This window comes from Trichomycterus rosablanca, chromosome 26 (assembly GCF_030014385.1).
Source record: "Trichomycterus rosablanca isolate fTriRos1 chromosome 26, fTriRos1.hap1, whole genome shotgun sequence".
Classification (NCBI taxonomy): domain Eukaryota; kingdom Metazoa; phylum Chordata; class Actinopteri; order Siluriformes; family Trichomycteridae; genus Trichomycterus; species Trichomycterus rosablanca.
In genome coordinates, this window is record NC_086013.1 from 3,354,677 (window position 1) to 3,376,002 (window position 21,326).

At 39.4% G+C, this 21,326-nt stretch overlaps 2 protein-coding genes across 2 annotated transcripts; both read left to right on the forward strand.

Moving 5' to 3' along the window:
* The first annotated feature begins 7,090 nt into the window (after window positions 1–7,090).
* On the forward strand, window positions 7,091–10,215 carry prkrip1 (PRKR interacting protein 1). The gene is made up of 6 exons (XM_062988629.1): window positions 7,091–7,337; window positions 8,296–8,374; window positions 8,490–8,590; window positions 8,995–9,080; window positions 9,705–9,769; window positions 9,878–10,215. Exons 1-6 carry the CDS (start codon window positions 7,212–7,214, stop codon window positions 9,979–9,981), a joined length of 561 nt encoding a protein of 186 aa, XP_062844699.1. The 5' UTR covers window positions 7,091–7,211; the 3' UTR covers window positions 9,982–10,215.
* A 2,610-nt stretch (window positions 10,216–12,825) lies between these two features.
* Window positions 12,826–20,689, forward strand: upk3b (uroplakin 3b). The gene is made up of 7 exons (XM_062989175.1): window positions 12,826–12,889; window positions 17,662–17,820; window positions 18,464–18,678; window positions 18,839–18,998; window positions 19,089–19,218; window positions 19,781–19,983; window positions 20,569–20,689. Exons 1-7 carry the CDS (start codon window positions 12,826–12,828, stop codon window positions 20,670–20,672), a joined length of 1,035 nt encoding a protein of 344 aa, XP_062845245.1. The 3' UTR covers window positions 20,673–20,689.
* Window positions 20,690–21,326: the final 637 nt, after the last annotated feature.

Here is a 21,326-nt window from a genome sequence, read left to right on the forward strand (position 1 = left end):
AGGGTGAAGGCAGGTTAAAAAGGTATATAGAGAAATAGATGGACTACAGTCAGTAATTGTACTACAAAGTGCTTCTATATGGTAAGTGGAGCTGATAAAATGGACACAGGACCAACATATGAATGATTCTCACCAGTATGTGTGTACACGCTTTAAAAACCAGAATTTCCAACGTTTCTGGTTTCAGGTTCCTTGTCATGTTAATCATTTTCACCGTAACTAAAACTCCCTCAGACGTAATGAGTCTGTCTGCAGTCTTTCGTGCCCGCTGAAGCTTCAGGCTCATCAGCATTCATGAGCGAACGTCGGCTGTGCGCACACATATTTCAGAGCTTCTCATTTCGTCTGACTGAAGCTGTGAAAAGGCGGCGGTACGCCGGTGCACGAGGCCGTGATTTAGAACGGCAAATTTCGCTGGCATTTGCATAACAAGGATGGCATGGAAAAAAAGAAAAGAGAATGGCTCGAACCTTTGAAGAATGTCAAACAGCACGAGTCCTCCGGCTAACGCCCCGTACTGCCCGGTCACGCATTTCGACAGAGCCGCGATGCTCCGCCGGAGTAAAGGGAATGTGAATGGAGAAAACTGGACTGGAATTCACTCATATGTACATGAGTACAGAGGTGTACAGTACAGATGTTTCCCTAAAAATAAAACCACACAGAGAAGTCTGGATTGTTAAATACTGTCTACATTGACTGGCCTGTTTATTAGGAACACGTCCCCTATTAGCCCTTGTTGTAGGAGTACAGATAGTAGTCTCATCTACCTAATGCTGTTGGAGCTCAATTTTCTTCCCAGCATTTACACTGAGGTGTTTACAGTCCCAACAACACTGCTGCACCTGATACACTCATACTAGTACAATACATTACTCCAGTGTCACTCCAGTGCTGGGAATGACCTGTCACCCATTATATGGGGGGTTAAAAAAAAGGGTACAAAGCAACATATGGGCTACAGATAGTAATTGGATACCCACAAAGGCAGCTTTAATAAATAATAAATAATGTCTGTACCTGATACAGCATAAAGACCTGAGTCACTTTTTAAAGACCCATATCCTGATGGTCACTGGGTGAGTACCTATGACACTGGTCTGAGGATGGTCAAGCCATGGATTGGCAACAGGTGGAAGAACCTGCTGGAGCTGGGATTCGAACTCTTAACCTTTCAATTGATAACCCAGAGCTCTACCCACTAGGCTACCACTGTCTCAAGGTGCTAGATGTAGCCCTAATAAATAATAAATACATAATGTGTGTACCTGATAGGTGTACCTAATAAAGTGCTTAGCATAAAGACCTGAGTCACATCTTTTAGGAGCCTTATGCTGATGGTCACTGTGTGAGTACCCACCAACACTGGCCTCAGAATGGTCAAGCGCCATGGATTGACAACAGGTGGAAGAACCTGCTGGAGCTGGGATTCGAACTCTCAACCTTTCAATTGACAGCCCAAAGCTCTACCCACTAGGCTACCACTGTCTCAAGGTGCTAGATGTAGCCTAACCCTAGACCATAAAGAGCCATATCCGTATGGTCACTGGGTGAGTACCCGCTGAGACTAGCCCGAGGATGGTCAAGCTAGATGGTCAAGCAAGGACCTGCTGGAAATGTCCTGGTACCAGATACCACAGGACTCCTTGGCAAGATAAGGCACCTCAGTAGGCAGTATTTTAAGGCATCTGAGAATTCGCATTTAAAATGCATTTATGTAGAGAGATCACTAGGTTTTCGGACAGACCCCATGTCTTGGCGAGTCAGGGATGTTTTGACAGCTGGTTTCTGGGACCTGAGTTTGATCCTTGTCTGGTCACTATATGTAAGTAGATCTCTTGTCTCATGTCCTAGTAATGCAAAAGCTGGCCTGGTTGCTCTAAATTGTCCCCTAAATGCAAGTAAGTAGGTCCAAGAGGGTGCTCCCCCATGATAAATTGGGACCTTGTCCAAGTTATATTCCTGCCTTATGCCCAAATGCCAATGTTTCTGGTTGGCACAGACCCAAAAAATAAATAAACCATTAAAGAAACCATAAATAATTGATGTTATGTTTTTAGATGTTGGTGTTTTAGTCTTCGTGCAGGGTATGCGGTGTTGTAGTAACACGGCAGTAAAATGCAGACTCATCTGACTGACCTGTATGAATTGAAAACATCCCAGCGCCCCCTTTACACGACTCTGCTCTTTACTCGTGGCTTTTTTTCATCAGGCGGGGCCGCAGCTGCCTGACAGGATGTTCGTTTTCTGCTTGACATCATGCCCTCAGAAAGAAGATGAAGGGTTATGACCTGTTCTCCCCCACCCCACCCCACCCCACGCTGCATCTAACCAGATGAACCCTCGGAGCGAGGCCGGTCTGGTGCAGCGTGAGCACAGTGGGGTTTTTGAGGCCGCTGGCTTTTGATCTTCCCAGAGCAGTTCCTCAAGCGAATGACTCCATGATGTCTGTAATGTGAGTCAAGCTCAGCTAGCGCTCATCCGAGTCTGATTTCTATCATGCACGTTAGTAGGGGGTTTGTAAAATTTGAGGCCTGTGTTATTTACAGTAGGTGCGAACGTGTCTCCACTACAGATAGTAATAAACAACTGGTCAGCCGGTCCAAAATCGACCATATTTATACACATTAAAGCTTGAATGTATTTTAGTGCTGATCGCATGACCAAAAAATCAAGAGCGTGATCTGTTTCAGTCGAGAAACCTCGCAGAACATTCCTCAAAAATCCTGCAGTCGATAATTACTGCCGTGTCAATAATTAATAATAATTTTCTGATGAAACAGCAGCAGATGCTAACAGATTTGCGCTGATTTATTTTCTTGCCCTCGGGCAGCTTGGAGTCCCAGTCTGATATCCCTGTTTTATTTTCTCAGCTCTAGGCCATGCTGGATACTTTCAGTTGTTCAAAGATAGATGGGCTCTATTAAAGTGAATAGCACTGCAAGTCAGGGGGATGGTGTGTTTTTTTTATTTTATTTTATTTTTTTTTGTATGTATGTGGCTGCTGGCAGTGATGGTCTTATAATAATAATAATAATAATAATAATAATAATACTATATAATAATACAATATAATAAAAGTAATAATAAAAATACTTATAAATTATATTATTAATTATTATTATATTAATACTACTAACAATAGTAATAATAACAATAATAATAATAATAAGTATTAATATTATTATTATATTAAAAATAATTCGAATATATAATAATAATAATAATAATAGTTGGACTATAACCAGATTTTTATTATTATTATTATTAGTAGTAGTAGTAGTATATTAAAATATATAATTATAATATTTGGTAATAACAATAATAAAAATAGTAATAATTATTATTGTTATTATATTAATAATTATTAAAATAAATAATTATAGTAGTTGGTAATAATTGTAATAATAATAATAATATGTATTATTAATATTCTTGTTATTATTATTATTATTAAAATATTAAAAATAATTAGAATATATAATAATAATTTTGGTAATAGTAATAATAATAACAATAATAATAATGAAAATAATAATAGTAATAATAATAATAATAACAGTAATAATAATAATAATAATAATAATAATAGTTGGACATTTCTCTTCATGGCCTTATAATAAAAACATTATAAATTGACATAAAAATCCACCATTATACCAAATACATTCAGCCCCCCTAGTGCGTTTAGAAATATTTTCCTAAATATTAAATATTTTAAAATAAGCAAAAACGTATTAGCAAGATGTGTTTATTTGTATTCTATGATCAGCTGCTCATCTGCACAACTGTTGTTAATTAAACTGCTGCTGTGGAGCTAAGGTTAAAGACCTACGACAGGTGGACCAATCACGGCATACAGGACAAAAAAGCAAACGTCAACATGAAAGCAAGACGAAAGCGCGGATCCCGTCCAGATAGGGTTTCAGATTTCAAAAACATGTCTGTGAAAAGGAGGACGGTAGGGTCACTCTAAAGAACACAACAAGGGATTCACTTTGTTTCATTGTTGGGTTTTAAAACTAAAAGCTTCAGCTAAAACTAGTCTAGTCTAATGGGGCGCTAATTAAACCCAGTAGGTTTTGATCTCTCACCCACTGGCAGGACGATGATCAGGTTGGATGAAGAAGTGAACTTGAGGCGACGTGAGTGTGTGTGTGTGTGTAGAAGCGGCATCTGATACGACTCCGGGGACCGTATCTCTTTAAGCCCCCTCTGACATCTCTGTCTGTCCCTGCTCTGCTACATAATCTTCACCCTGGGCTTGAAAGCTGTTTATCTGGGATACGATCTCACAACATCTCTGCTAAACGTTTTCTTGCCGCCTTACGTAAGGGTCGCCTTATGTAACCAATCGGCTTGTTCTATACATTTTACACAATGTGTCACTGAGGGAACGTAAAGCAGATGTGTTGTGCAGGCTTAGGAACGCACATTTATTCCACTCAACACTGTGTGTGTATGTGTGTGGATGGGGGTGGGGTGTTGACTGCCAAGGCCTATTAGGACACACTGTGGTGTTAACGAAGCCAGACACTCAGCACACAGTGAGCGAACCAAACCCGCTCTGACCGGATTCAGAGCCCATGCCATGCTGAACACGCGCGCAGGTGCGTTCTGGGACACGCGGGGTGATGATGAACGTGTAGCGACATGCGAGGTCACACGCGAGAGCACATCCTGTACGTACGCCTACAGGAATCCCAGTCGTCCCCCTGTTTGCGTGGCTGACTGGCTTTAATGCTTCTTTGCTTTAGAGTCAGTCAATGTACGGCGCTCCTGGAGCAGAGAGAGTGGAGGGCCTTGCTCAAGGGCCCAACAGTGGCTGCAGAGCTGGGATTTGGGTAGAGCCCAAAGCTCTTCTCACTATTCTACCACTGTTTTAATCCTTATCAGACCATTCAATCAGCTATTATATAGAAATGGTATATATATATTATGTGTGTGTGTATACACATTCACATATACACACACACACACACACACACACACACACAGCTGCTCCTGCATTTATGGGTTGCCAAGGCAGATCTGGTCCACATACAATACATGGCACAGTTTTTATGTCAGATGCCCTTCCTGACGGATTGGTGCCACCCACCACACCCCTTGGATATTGGCCAATCATGTCCATACAGACACCCGCTGAGATTCAAACCCTGGATATCCAGATCTCAGCAGTAGTGGGCAAGCATAATTGCATTATTAATGCATATGTCAAATATTTAAACCCCTATGCCCCCTGTCTGGCCCATGCTGCCTTCGTACCACAAGTGCCCTCTTTTTTGGTCACCCTGAGTTAGCTCCAGTTTAAACCATAAAAACTGACACCAAACGTGTCTCAGCATTTAAATGTATTTTTACAGAGGAATTCAAATGTTTAATAATTAAACATGCTGTGTGTGTGTGTGTGTGTGTGTGTGTGTGCGCTCTCTCTGCAGCATGAGCCGATTTCCCTGTTTCCCTAAACGCCGTTACGTTTCACGTTGGTGTGGAACGAGGGAACAGACCTTCTTTCCCACGTTAATGGTTGACTCGGTGTGACAGGCATGTCAATGCTTCTCTCCTCACATTTACTACATTCCTTACCCGTGGTAAAGAGCCCGAAGGAAATAAGATGAAAGGAAAGAGGACACTTTGTTGTCACCTGGGGCAACGGGCCGTGTTTGCCGCGCTCACACAAAGAGCGTTACGAGCTGAGATTGGAATGTAAGAGCACTACACCGTCATATGGGAAACGGTGGGTGAGGTGAGGGCGTGTAGGAGTTTCCCAGGCGATGAATAGGAAGCGTACAGGCCTTTAGAAGAAAATTAATCTGTGTGGTTTAGACGTAAGAGTTCATTCAATACTACTCCACCTAAGGGCAGGCAGTCAACTGCAAGACTTGTTTATAGCTGGTGTATAGTCGTGTTCCTGATTTATATTATTTGACTGTGTTGTGTTAGGTAAAGTCTCCACCCACCAGGTTTACAGTTAATAAAGATTCTAATCTAGTCTTGATGTTATTAATAATAAAGACTTGATAATAAAGACTATTACTGGCTAAGTATGGACAGTCTGTACATGGGCATTATCGTCATGAGTGGCCTTGCTAAAATACCAAGATATACCAGTATATACCAGTATAACCATGATGAGTCTGGTAAAAAAAAAAGGTATACATTTATTATATAGTGCATATTTCTATCTATATATATATATATATATATATATATATATATATATATATATATATATATATATATATATATATATATATATATATATATATATATACTGTATATATATATAATTCTATACATTTATTACGTTGTGTGTATATATATATATATATATATATATATATATATATATATATATATATATATATATATTATATAGATATAAAATTCTATACATTTATTATATAGTGTATATATACACACATTTTTATATAGTGTATATTTGTATAAATATATATGTGTGTGTGTATATATATATACAAACATTTACACTTTTTATTAGCCCCAGTTAGCCTTTGTCTTTGGGTTTGAGGCAGGAAACCGGAGCACCAAGAGGAAAACCACACATAAACAGGTAAACATGAAGAACTCGTCTCACAAGCAGTATGTAAAGTTAGTATGCTTCCTTTAGTTGATATGCAACCTTCCTAACGTACTGTTTAGTACGCAAGTAAGTATCAAAATATCTTGGAGCATATATATGCAGGGAGAACATGCAAACTACACACAGAAAGGGGTCAAACCCAGGCCCTTCTTGCTGTTAGGTGTCAACGAGACTCACTACGCCTCTGTGCCGGCCACACCTTACTGACAGCTATATAAATAAACAAATAACAAATGCATTTAGTGTGTTTAAGGAATTTGGTATGTTCTCTATGTGTCCGCTTGGATTGTAGGATTCTAGGGTTTCCTTTTACATCCAAAAAAACATGCAAAAGGTGGATTGGCTGGTCTAAATTGTTGCTAGGTTTGAGTAAATGAGAAAATTGGTAAGAATGTGATAGCAGTAAGATGGATTAGGGCCTTGTTCAGGTGTGTAGCCTCCTGCACTGTGCTAACAATGATGAAGCGGTTAATAAACATGAATGAATAATAAAATGAATGAATGAATGAAACCTACTGGCTGTAGATGAGCAGTTAGGCGCTGGGTGGCACTGTATAAACGCTGTTAAATCTCCTGTGCTTAGCCGAAGAAGTTGCTAAAAAACATGGCGGCTAATCAGAAAGATGCTAAACGCGACAAGCCTCCTAAAATGGAGTCTCAGCCACTAATTCTGGTCAAAACTACCGCAGAGGAGCAGCGACTCAAACTGGAGAAGTTAATGCGCAACCCGGTGAGTTTTATTTTCAAACCACTAAAACGCGTCCGTTTAAACTTGGTGCTAATGCTAATTAGCACAGTAGCACCGCAGAGGTAAACATGAAGAACTCGCCTGATACAGAACACTAGCGTACTAAGTAGTATGTGAAGCTAGTACGCTTCATTTAGTCCATATGTACCGTCCTAACGTACTGTGTAGTACGCAAGTATGTATCGAAATGTATTGGGACAACAAGTCTAATAATTGATTTGTGTGTCTCACAGGTGTAATAAATCAGTTATAAAAAGGAAACTTTATGCTTATAACTTGACAGCAAGAGTTTAGGGAAGGCCCTTCACATATAGGTCATAAGTAATCTTAATATATATATATATTATACATAGTATTTGTAATAGTCCAATATTTATGTGAATAAAATAAAAATGAAATGTCAAATGAGGATTTAATTCTCTAGACATGCTGTTAAAACAAATTGTTAATTTTTTCTAATGTGTTTAGTAAACATATAATAACATTAATGATAAATAACCAGCAGTTAACTACCTGAAAAGCTAACATAGGCGGCACGGTGGCTCGGTGGGTAGCACTGTCGCCCCACAGCAAGAAGGTCCCGGGTTCGATCCCCAGATGGAGCGGTCGTGTGGGTTTCCTCTGGGAACTCCGGTTTCCTCCTACAGTACAAAGACATACAAGTGAGGTGACTTGGAGATACAAAATTGTTCATGACTTGAACTGATGAATCTTGTGTAAGCAGTAACTACCTGTCCTGTCATTTATGTAACCAAAGTGTGTCAAACATGACGTTAAAATCCTATTAAATAAATAAAAGCTAACATTAGGCTACAAAAAAACCCCGGACAACCTGCCGTAAATAGTAATAACATGGAAAAGCTTCAGATTTCCAGTAATGTGTGGTTTGCAACCTGGTTAAACTTTTAAATTCAAGTTTTTCTTTGAAACTGTTTTACAGGACAAACCAGCAAACGTACCGGAACGCCCGAAAGAATGGACTCCACGTTCTGCTCCAGAGTTTGTACGGGATGTCATGGGTGCGTTCCAGTGAAATCGTTAGAATTAAGCATGAATATTAGGACATTATTTCCTAAAATGAGTCAGAACTGATCTAGTGAATGGATGAAAACGTGCAAATCTGCATTTAAACAGGATCCAGTGCTGGCGCAGGCAGCGGCGAGTTTCATGTCTACAGACACTTAAGGCGGCGAGAGTATCAGAGACAAGACTTTCTGGACAAAATAACAGAAAAGGTAAGTCTTAGAAAATGATCAAACTACATTTCAAAAAGTTTAAGGACATTCTTTTAGAGCAAGTTCCGCTTTGGGGTTAGAATTTTCTTACAGTAGATTTTGGAGCTTGATCTCAGGTGTTTAGGTCCATTGGGGTAAAGATTATAAGTAAAGTCAGGCATAGATGATAAATAATTAGGTTTGGCTTACAGACGCCATTTAATTCACCCAAAACATGTTGGGTAGATGCAATGTCAAGGCTCTTTACAGACCAGTGGACTGAATTGTGCTTTTTTCTACTCCACCACACTTTACAGCTGGAGCTTCAAGCATGTGACAACAGCAGGTTAAGCTGTCAGACTGTCAGGAACCTTTACATACACTAAATTCAGGCCAAAATAATAACAGTTTCTTGTATATTTCAGCAAAAGCTGGATGAAGATTATCAAGAGAAATTAAAGGAAAACCAGAAGGCAGCTGAGGATAGGACTGCCAAACGGAGAAAGAAGAGGTAAAGACTTGGGCCTGCCAGCCTATTATTCTCGTCTGCTTCAGAAAACATAAATTGTGCACTTTTTATAAAAAAAATACCACATAATGCTTAAAAAACTGCTTCTTAAGGTAAAAAAAAAAGTCCAGATTATTATTTTTATATGTTGGGAGTAAAATCTGCTGTTGAAATGAACCATAAATTTGCTTGTTATTACTTTCACATATAAAAACGTATATATTTGAGAATTAGAATCATTTTATTGGCCAAGCACAAGAAATTTAACTAGGAATTTGGATTTGTCTGAGGGGGGAAGGATGGCTGAAGCCCTGCAATTAATCGCCACGCTCTGCAGGGTGTTCCTACATGTGCCCAGTGTTTTCCAGTGAAACCAGACCCACCGTGACCCAAACCAGGACAAAGCTGCTAGGGAGGAAATTAATAAATATTATATATTGGAATCAGAAATCAGAAAGTATTCAGACCCATTGATTTTGTGTTGTGGGTTTGATTTTGAATACTCTAATGGCCATTTTTAGTTAACTGGCTCCAATTAATCACCCATATATGGTCGAAAAACAAAGTGTGTGTGTGTGTTCAGGTTTTAGAAGTACAAAAACAACAAACTGTTTCTTTTATGTTTAGGGAAAAGCTGAAACAGAAGAAGCTGATGGCCAAAAAAGCAAAGCAGGAGGACAAAAAAGAAACAGGTTTAGCATCTCCCCTCCCTTCTTCACACACGTCCACTTGTCTTTTCACATTGTGTGTGTGTGTGTGTGTGTGTTTTAATTAGCTGTTTTTAACCTGTATGTCTTCAGATTCAGGTAAGGAAGAGTCCTCAGCCAGCGAGAAGGAATCAGAGGAGGAAGAATCGCGAGAGGACGATGCAGAAGAGCCCAGCTTTGTCATGGGAAAGAGGTGATTCTCGGAAGGGAATTGTGGTGTCAGCACTGGGAAAGCACCGGGACGCGTGCTGGCCAAGAATCCCAGTCAACAAACCAGAAAAAATACAAATGACTTTAAAATGACCCTGTCTGATCTTGTGAAGAATGAGGATTGGTAACGATTGCTGTATTGTGTAAGTTCATTATGTGGAGCCTGTACGTTTTAAACTGTACAAAGTATGTTTTTAATAAAGTGGCACAAAAGAATGAAACGTGTCGTCTGTATGTTACATCTGCCAACAGCTGTACATGAACATCACTGAATATAATGATCAGCCAAAACATTACGACCACCTGCCTAATAATATGTTGTGAATTGTTTGGACCACAGTGGTACCCTAGTGGGTAGGGCTTTGGGATATCAGTCAGAAAATTGTGGGTTTCAATCCAGGCCCGGCTATGTTGCCACTCTTGGGTCATTGAGCAAGGTCTTTAACACCAATGGCTGATCCTGAGCTCTGATCCCAGCTTCCAACAAGCTGGTATACTTTCATTGTACTGAAGAACTATTTCATTGTACTGTACATGTTTATATATGACATAAAGGCATCCTGTCCCATTTTGCCAAGAAATTAGGTGTACCAGGTCTCCTGTAAAAGTTTGCTAAGTGTCTACAGGAAATTTTTAAATCGAGCTCCTCTGCAACACACGTGATCGGTTAGGCATTAATAATAACACGACACTCCATGAGCTGCCAGGAGATTTTAAGGAGAACCCGGAAGCTGGTCATGGTTGGATCTTTTAGCAGGATCCAAACCAAAAAATGAGTACAGAATTGTTTGGCAGTTGTTTTAGGCAAAGCCTTTAAAACCAATGGCTGATCCTCAGCTCTGACCCCAGCTTCCAACATACACGAAAAAAAAACTTTCATTGTACTGTACATGTTTATATATGAGAAATAAAGGCATTCTATCTCACTTTACCAAGAAATGAGGGGTACAAGTACTCCTACTGTTAGTAAAACTATGCACAAGTTATTAAAAATGATTTAACCACAAACATAAGTGCTTAAAGTTGCTAAAGTCAATAAAAAATTATAAAATCAAGCTCCTGGGCAACACGCATGGTGAGTTAGAATAAATAACCCTACACTCCACAAGGTACCAGGAGATTTGAATGAGAAATCTGGAAGCCTCTTGCAAGAAGGTAAATGGTTGACCACCGGTCATGGTTGGATCTTTTAAGCAGGATGAGTACAGAATTGTGTGGAAGTAGTTTTAAGCAAGGCCTTTAACCCCAATATCTGACCCTGAGCTCTGATCCAGCTTCCAAACGACCTGGGGTTTATGAAAATAACCATTTTATTGTACTGTACATGTTTATACTGTATATGACTATATGACAAATAAAGGCAGCCCATCCCATTTCACCAAGAAATGAAGTGAAGATTTGCACAGAATCATCACATTTTGAGGTACCAGGTCTCCAACAATTAGTAAATCTAATCATCAAAAAATCAAGCTTTGGCAACACACTTGGTGAGTTGGGCATTATTAATAACCCGACACTCCACGAGGTACAAGGAGACTTTAAGGAGAACCCTGGAAGCATCTTACAAGAGGGTTAATGGTTAACCAACATGATTGGGTCTTTTAGCAGAATCCAGACAACAAAATAACTACGGAATTGTGTCACAGTAGTGTTTGTGGTCATCGTGAACGTTCCCTGACCTACAACTCATTTGAAAGCTGAGGTTGAGCCGATGTGAAGTGTTTAGAAGAGATGACCCAGGAGCCTGGAGGATCTAGAGGTTACTTGCTCCTCCTTGAGCATTATAGGAGAAGTCTTCTTCTTTAAACAATAAGACTTGTGTTAACTCGGAATGTCTTTGTCTTTGCATGAAACCATAAGGTGTAAAAAAAAAGGCTGAGGCAGTTCAGTGAGACAATTCATTATTAGCACAGGGTGTGCAGAATAACCGGTCATCAAGTTGTCCGACACTAATCGAGGTAAGACAGAGTTTTGGACAATTTCTTTATATCAGAACTTGCTGATCCCACTTTTACGCACAGCTTCCACTTTGACGTTTCCAGCTGACCATCCCAGTACAAGTTTCTTCAACCGGTTCCACCACTGTGACTCTGATTTCAGCTTAGCTGGGTGTTTTTTTTTTTTTTTCTGGGAGTCTGAGTCATCATAAACACGACTTCGTGTCTATGCAGGTCCTGGGTAGGCTGGTTTCACCTATCCTGTGTACTTGAACCTAGACAGCGTCATTTAAATTGATCCATTTTGTCGTTTGATGAATATCTTATTGGTTAAAGAAAATGTACTGGGTAAAGAAAATTGAATTCTGGGATGAGGTTGTTTAATGCCGCTGTGGTGCATTGGGCATTGGGCTGGATCCACATGAACTGACTAGTACATGGTGCAGCTCTGAGCCAGAGATAAAGAACCTCTGTTTATATATTTACAAACCGTCTTGGCCGTGCTTTTTCCACCCTAATGTCAAGTATCACTGAATCAAGTTCACCGCTTGTGTTTAGAGTGATGTATGAAGTGATTCTTCAGAATAAAAAGGTTCGAATCTGGCTGTACTGCAGGCATCACGTGATACAAAGTCAATCTCTTACAATAGCATTCGAACCAACCCTTGGTCTGTCAGGACATTGTCATTTGTTGACAGCACCTCCCAGTTCTCAGTAGAAATGTACAAAAACGCACATGCTCCACTCCCTTCCACCCGGGTACCCTCCTCTCTGAATAGGAGGAGGGCTGAAATCGGGTGGAAAGTCTTTTAAGTGGTAAAACCTGCCAGGTTTGATGCATACAGCGTTTTTATTCTGGGAGAACACAGAGTGTCCACGCTGCTCGGCTTCGAAATGAAAGCGTACCTATTATTGGTTTGGTTGGGGTGTATAATGCCCCTTGGGATCCTTGCACAAGGTAAGTAATATAAAAATATTGTAATAATATTGTGATTTCTTATTTATTATTTTTTTATGTTCATGTTTGAGTTCTACCTAATGCAGACCTAAAAATGGGGCTGATTTATGCCTTAATGCTTAATACTTTTCTAAACCCAGATTTTTGGGATTATATATTTTGTTCACTGGTACAATTAGGGTCAAAAGTTAACATACATTGTGAAGAACATGTACAGTGTTTCATGCCTGTTTTGGGGTTTTAGGTTTGTGGCTTTTCTAAAAATCTGCTGGGACAAAAACATACACCAGTGTACCTAGTTTATTAATCTGATAATTAAAATTCCATAATGTTATACCTTTGTGGTTTGGTGATTCCTCTGAGACCATATAAATAGGGCTAGTCTGGCCCCACCTATTAAAGAGTATAAACAACAGTAGCCTCTTGCCAAAGCCAAAGTCAAAAAGAAATCCCAAATTGTCCCTTAATACTGAAAGAAGAGTAGTCCGGAGAGTCAGATGTCACCCAAAAACCACCTCTTGATGATATAAAAGCCTTCTGAGTGAGTAACAATCAGGTATTGGTGCCCAGTATTGAGGGAAACCTTTTTAGGAGGTTTTGGTCACTTTTTAAGAAATTCTGGTCACTTTTTAGGTCTGTGCTGGTTTCCTTTGGGTACTCTGGGTTCCTCCCACCTCAGGTATTGGGTATTGGACTTTTTAAAACCCACCTAATTTAGTAAGTCATTGTGTATGCTCTTATGTACGTGTTGCCCTACAACAGACTGAGGTTTGGTCCAGAGTGACACCAAAACCACGGTGACCCAGACCTTTTACCTATTTCCTTATTTACGGGTCGCCACAGTGAATACCAGACTTGGCACCAGACTCTGACACACCCTTCTATTTCTATCTGGGCTTGGGACTGCTATTGAGAGTGCACTGACAAGTTCACCTCCCAATAGCTAGGCTGTTTTGGTCATCCCTCAGCGGTTATCAATTATGTCCATGCAGTTGCCCACATTGGCAATAGATAGACTGATCACTTTAAACACATATGCACCTGTTGAGGTTAATTATTGCTATTGCATCAGTCCTGACCTACAAGTTTAATCTTGTTGGCAAGTTTTTTGACAGCGTTCCCAAATATAACGGCTCCTGAAACTGGTTTGAGCTTCTCCTTCCAACCCCCTTTCTTTCCACCCACCTTTCCCACAAAACCAAAACACTTAAACAGTTCCATGATTTAGTTGCTTATTATAATTTAGCACTTAGGAATTGGTGGCTTTACGCATATATAACTCACCTATATATAGATGGATTTTGTATTGATTACACTACTAGGCAGCACATCGTATGACCAAAAGTATATAAGCGTGGACACACAACCAAGAGCTTTTTGGACATACCATTCCAAAACCACAACCGTTTATATGTAGTAGTTCCCCTCTCAATGTTTCATAAAGGGGCAAAGAGCATTCATGAGGTCAGGCACATATTGGACAAAAAGGCCTGGCTCAAAATTGACAACCAATCCATCCTAAAGGTGTTAAAGATGGTTTGTTCACACCAAACTCATCACACCAGATCTTTATGGACCTAAGCTTGTTAGAAACCTACCTTCTTCAGACTGTTAACTTGAGTTAATACATCTGTGTAGCAATGGGTTTGCTGAAACACCTGAATTTAATGATTAGGACGGCTGCCCACATATGTTTGGTTATATAGTATATGTAAAAATACACTGTTTTGATGCTATATAGTAGACAGACAGAAGAATAAATGGCTTTGCTCAAGGGTCCAAACAGTGGCAGCTTGACAGAGTGAATCATTTTGAACTCATAAACTTATAATTATAATTATAATGTAATAATTATAATATAATCACTTATATTATACAATGCTGCGTCCTAAAAAACTTTTAAAAGATTTATCACTCAGATAAGATAAGACTTTATTGTCATTGTAGTTATTGTAGTTAACAAAACTTTGTTTGGTTGGTCTCATTAAGACCAGCAGCCATAATAAAATAAAAATACGATTGAATATATAACACAAAATAAGCTTAAATTATATAAAATATAGAGTACTTGCATGGTGATATGAATATATACACATGGTTTGAATAGTCCAAAACAAAGCAGTGTAACCTGTATCACAGTAGAGAAGAAATAATAATAATAATATTAATAATAATATATTATCACGCAACCTGTGATTGAATCTCATTCAGATGTTCTATGTTCAGTATATAAAACTACTTTCCTGGTTCTTGTTTACTAACCAATACATTCTGAATCAACTTGTGTGGATCCATCTTTAAAACACAGCCTTTTTGTACAGCTGTTATTATTATTAACAAATCCTCTGGAAAAGAAAAAGATTGATGCAGATAAATTGCTCAATCATACACTGAAATCAATCAAGCTTTTAATAAAAGACAAAAAAAAGTCCTCTACAAAAACAAAATCAGGTGTCACAGTAACAGACACTCCTTGGTTTCATGTTTTATGTAACCTCCCTTGTAAAACACAACAATGATTCCACTAACCAAAGTCAGGATTCTAAAAGCGCCTGCTACTCTACAATTTCAAGATTCAAGACCTCATTCATGATTTATGACTATTGTCATTCCACTATACGCACTATTACGTGCATTGGGTCCTAAAAACACTGCAAATTTAAAAAAGATTAATATAAAACAGTAAAAACAATTTAAAAATATGTAGGACGGAAGTAGATACATCAGTAGTTACATTTTGTATATTAATATTCACATACTGAGAAAGAATTCTAGCTCCTCTTTTGTGCACTTTTCTCTTCATCTCTTCCACAACTTTCCAGCGAGGATTAGTTCTGGTCAACATGTCAAAACAATGACTCATTTGTATCCATTGAACCCTTTATATGTGGATTGGATGTATGCTTTGGCCCACTGTATTGCTAAATTATCCAACCGTGACCGGAGGTGCTTTTTGATGTTTATAATCCATGGATTTCACAAGGTTTGCAGGTCCTTTAGAGGAAACAAAGTACTGAACAAATCAGCCCCAAAACATCATAGATCATCTACTCAGGTAACAGTAGGGTTTACGTTATTTTCTGTTTGACCATTTCTCTTGTGGCACTAAACACAAATTCTTGCCACAATGATTTAATCTCACCATAAAACCTGGTCCAAAGATCTATTAGTCTAGTAAACACTGAGCACTTATTTATGATTGTTTTTTGGGCATGATTGTGGTGACAACTTCTAAAAGTTAGGAACTTGGTGACCTCAAAATGGAACCATATAGCCTTTTCCCCATTTTGCCATTTTAATTTGTGTTAATGACTAATATATTCAGACCTTGTGCTGAACATGACAATGAACCAGTTTTGGTGTTCAGTGTCATGACTGTACCATGTAAGTTTAACCCATTCTGGTTCATCCTGTTTGAATTACAAGACGTATTTTGTGTAGTCATTTTGGCCACATCCTTGGCAGCACACTCCCTTCCAAATTCTGAAAATAGAAGCTACCGCACCCTATGTTGAGGTACATATTTCACATATGTTCTTAATTGTCCTAACATCCAATGACACCCGTATCAGTCATGTTCATGAAGTCAGTGGGAGTGAGCTGAGAGTGGAGGCTACACATTTCTGACTGGGAATGAAGATATGTAGTTGCATATGTATACTGGTTTGGGTGGTGGATCATGAGTCATATCAGTTTACGTCTTGGTATCAAATGAAGTCATAAGAATGAACAAAAATACCTGGTGGTATTGGACAAAATAATGGAAACACCACATAAAAAGTAGCTTAATTTTAGGTAACTAATTTGTAATTGCAAGCACAGCCACACAGATGAGTTCTCTTACATGGATTGATACTTATAATCACATGTCAGATATTAATAACAGTTTTAATAAGGCCAAAATATTAGGTGCCCAACATCAGGCACATAAACTGAATAATGATTTTGTTTACAATAAAACAAAATTCATGGAGATACCTGGAAATCATGGAACAGTGAAACGCAAAACAAAGCTCACTGACAGGGATATACGACAAAATAATCACATTAAGCTCATTTCACAAAGCTGGAATTCATGTCAGGACTGCGGATTAGAAACCTTTTCTATTAGGTCAATTTGCAAATATACATGGTCTGATCTAAAGAGCACAACACCTGGACTCCGGAGCAGGTATGCCATTGGCTGGAAGAGTTTAAAAGCTGGTGAAGAAGTTAGGGAAGTGCTCTGCTGTTACGACTGTCAGAAACAAGACGATATATGAACGTGTATGTTAACAGGTCCAAAGAAAACTGCTACAGATGTGTTCAAGTGGGCAGCCACCAAATATAGACACACATCTGGGTTTTATTTATTATTGGATACTACAACCATACAACCATACTACTTCTGGAACTTTCTCAATGAAAGTCAAATGAAAGTGCTGTTATTATAAAGTGGAAACAATCAGATCAAACAATCAAAGGGCCACATAAGCAGCACTTATTACCGGATTACAAACTGCTTTTAAAAGTACTGTTTGTTGGGAGCTTTATGGAATGGTTTTACATGTCTAAGTAAGCAGCCACATACACACACATCATGTGCAATGCTAAGAATGTACAGTGGTGCAAAGTACACCTACACTGGACTCTGAAGGCAATAGTTTGGGCCGGGCTCCTTACTTCACATGTCTGAAGATCTAAAGAATACAATAATACCAATGCAAAACTGTCTTTTTTAATTGTAGTTCCCATAACTCAGGTGATTAACCATGTTTCTTTGTCTTTAACAGTTAATGTTGACTGCAAGCCAAATCTTTCACCGGACGTGTCGGTACCAGTCACCACCAACTCGGTGTTCCTCACACAGCCCAAATGTTGCTTCGACAGTGTAACTAATCTCTGTTCTAATAGCGCATGTGATATATGGCTGGCATCTGCACTGGACTCAGGTACAATGAATATGTGAAATTAAATAAAAATTACAGTCAAAGCAAAGATTATTTTAGTAAAAATATACAGTGTTTATGGAATATATACAAGCCCAGTATGATTATAGGCTGTAATTCGTTCAAATGGTGGGAAAGGAGATACTGTATTACTTCACTTTCCTTTAAGCAACATTGTGCAAATGCTTTGGGAAATGAGGACGACAACTGTAGTGGTTGTGAAAGTGATTTTTTTCCTTTCTTGCTTGACATAACACTAGCTGTTCAACTGTATGGGGTCTCCACTTCTATATTGCAATTTATAATGCATCTAAGAGTGTGTTGAGTGCATGACCAGGTTGGTGATGGGTGGCGGGCTATCGTAAAAAATTGCTGTGCCACCCAAGTGCACAAATGCTCTATTGACTGAATCTTATGGAAAGCCTTTCCAAAAGAGTGGAGGCTGTTAAAGCTGTAAAAAAAAGGGGAACCTTTATTAATGAATAATATGGGCCAAGAATTTAGAGTATTATAGTACATGAAAACATTTGCCCTTCTACTGTCCCTAAATAAACTTAAATAAATTATTATTACATAATAATTATTCTTAAATGTATTATTATTATTATTATTATTATTAAATTATCAAGTATTGTGTAACCAACAGCTACCAACACTTTTGATGCTGATAAGAACAACACCAACAACTACGAGGTGTGTCCATGTTCACCCGGTTTCGACAACACCTCGAAGAACTACTTTCTGATTAAAGCTGGTGCTTACAAGGACTTCCCCTGCGATTCCAAAAATCCAAACATCTTCAAGGTTGGAGGAGAAAGTGTTTGTCCTTCCTCGACCTGCACCGGGGTGTTACCTGAAGGCGCATTGACCAGGTAATCCATCCGTCGTCTATATGTCTTTACATCCATTCATCTATCTGTCTATGCATCCATCCATCCATCCATCAATCTATCCATCTATCCATTCATGTATCTGTCCATCCATCCATCCATCCATCTCAATGATTTTGAATCCCGTTTAGAATCAGGTCTGTGTAAAAATGTCATACATCCACTGTTGTTTGTCGTATTTACGACTGATCTCTTGTTGTTTTTACAGATACAAGTACCTTCTTGTTGATCCAGTATCCAAAAAGCCTGTTGCAGAGACGGCCTGGTCTTCCAGCACTCTTCTCAAAACCGGTAAGGAATCATCAGTCTATGAAGGATTTTCATCCATAATGCTTCTCAAAACTCTGGGTTATAATCTCTGCCATTTGTTGTTCCCATTAGTGAAAGATCCTAGCACTATTGGCAGCGGGTATGCAGGACGATCTGCTGCCATGGTAGTCATCACGTCCATCCTCAGTGCGGTTGCAGGTCTGCTTTTGGTGGGTCTGCTCGGGGCACTGATTTATACATGGTAGGTCAATGACTTCAAACTTTCAGATAAATAAATACCAATACTATGTTCTGCCAGTCTGGCTAGTCCTATAGCTGTGAGGACCACTTAACATAGACTGAGCTCAGATGCTTAAATAGCACATCAGGCCAATTTGCTAGTCTGCTGCCACCAAGACCCGGCCTGATGGGTAATAAAAAGACACGTCTATCTGAGGAAGCGAAGGTCAAATGCAACTCTTGCTGCTGAGGTTCTGGTGTGAGGGACGGAGAAATAAAAAGGGCATAGCGTGTTCCTCAGTACGTGTTAGGGCTCTCTTTAGGAATCCACTGCTTGCCAGGGTAAAAGAAGTAATGCAAGTGGCAGGGGGTGCCAGAGCGCAGGGGGATTCAGATATCCATAAATTTTGACCTAGAGTATTTTCAGTAGTATGACGTCCTTAAGAGGAATCATCAACTTTGGCTAGCTGGCAGGTAGAACAGGTTGCCAGAACCTTAATTAATAAATACTGACCATTTCTGAGGATAAAATGTAAAAGTTTTGCTATTTAGTGTCATTAATGTCACAAATGTTTCTCTTCCAGCTGCTGCCGCGGTGGCAAAGCACAGAACTACACTACCAGAACTACCAAACCTACAAAACGTCAACCTTCACTCATAGGATCCCTGCGCATCCCCACCTACGACGTACACCACCTGAAAAACCCATCTCCATATGACAACCCAGCCTACGAGCGAGACACCAAGAGGTACACCACATCAACCACTCTGCCCAAGGGAGCAGCCACCAACTTGCCCAAAGCAATGATCACGACCCACCCGACCACAGTCCACTCCAGCGCAATCCACCCAAACATGAACTACTCCACCACAATCAACTCGCCCACCAACAAGTCCACCATAAACCTCCCGAACACAAACTACTCCACCACGGTCCTCCCGAACCCAAACCAGTCCACCATAACCCTCCCAGGCACAAACTACTCCACCACAATCAACTCACCCACCAAGTCCACCATAACCCTCCCGAACACAAACTACTCCACCACAGTCCTCCCAAACACAAACCAGTCCACCATAACCCTCCCAGGCACAAACTACTCCACCTCAGTCCTTCCAAACACAAACCAGTCCACCATAACCCTCCCAGGCACAAACTACTCCACCTCAGTCCTTCCAAACACAAACCAGTCCACCATAACCCTCCCAGGCACAAACTACTCCACCTCAGTCCTTCCAAACACAAACCAGTCCACCATAATGCTCCCAAGAGCAAACCAGTCCACCATAATGCTCCCAAGAGCAAACCAGTCCACCATAATGCTCCCAAGCGCAAACCAGTCCACCATATTCCAACCAAACACAGTCCAGTCCACCATAATCCAACCCAGTTCCCCAGAAAACATCAGACTGCAAAACCTGGGAGATATGACCTTCCAAACGGATGACTATACCGTACATCATGTTTATAAATGAGTAGTTTGGTCAGGTATGCTAATGTGGCTAAGAGTGTATGGAAGCCTAGCAGGACGTAAACTTGTCATATAAATTACATTTTCTATAAGATATACAAATCTTAAGGTCCCTTTAACTCAAAACCAGGTTTTCTTTAATGTGTTAATCATTTTGGATGTCTAATTTAAACTTTTAATCCACTTTAATAATAAAATAGTAATAAAACCTGTTAAGCTGAGATAGCTAACTAAGCTATAGCTAATATTTGTGATAAACATAATTGTGTTTTATTATTATTATTATTTAATTAGTTACAGAAACCTTTGGGGATATAAAGTACAAATTAAGACCGTGCTACTGAAATCCCACTTGTGACGACTGTTAGCTAGCTAGCATATTCGCAACTAGCTAGCCAGCTTGTTAGTTAGTTAGTTAGCTATACGCTAGCTTTAAATTATTACACTATATTAGACACGTTCGGTTATTATTAAATACATTATACATTATAAGGTTTATTAGAATTTACTGTACTAACACACACCAGTCAGTGTGATCTAAATAGAATCAGAATGCTGCTGTGAGCTACCTGGCTAATTAGCTCCTAAAACATGCAAAACATGGATTGACTGCTTTAATTTACACTAGCTGTAAATAATGAACAATTAAGTCTAGTCA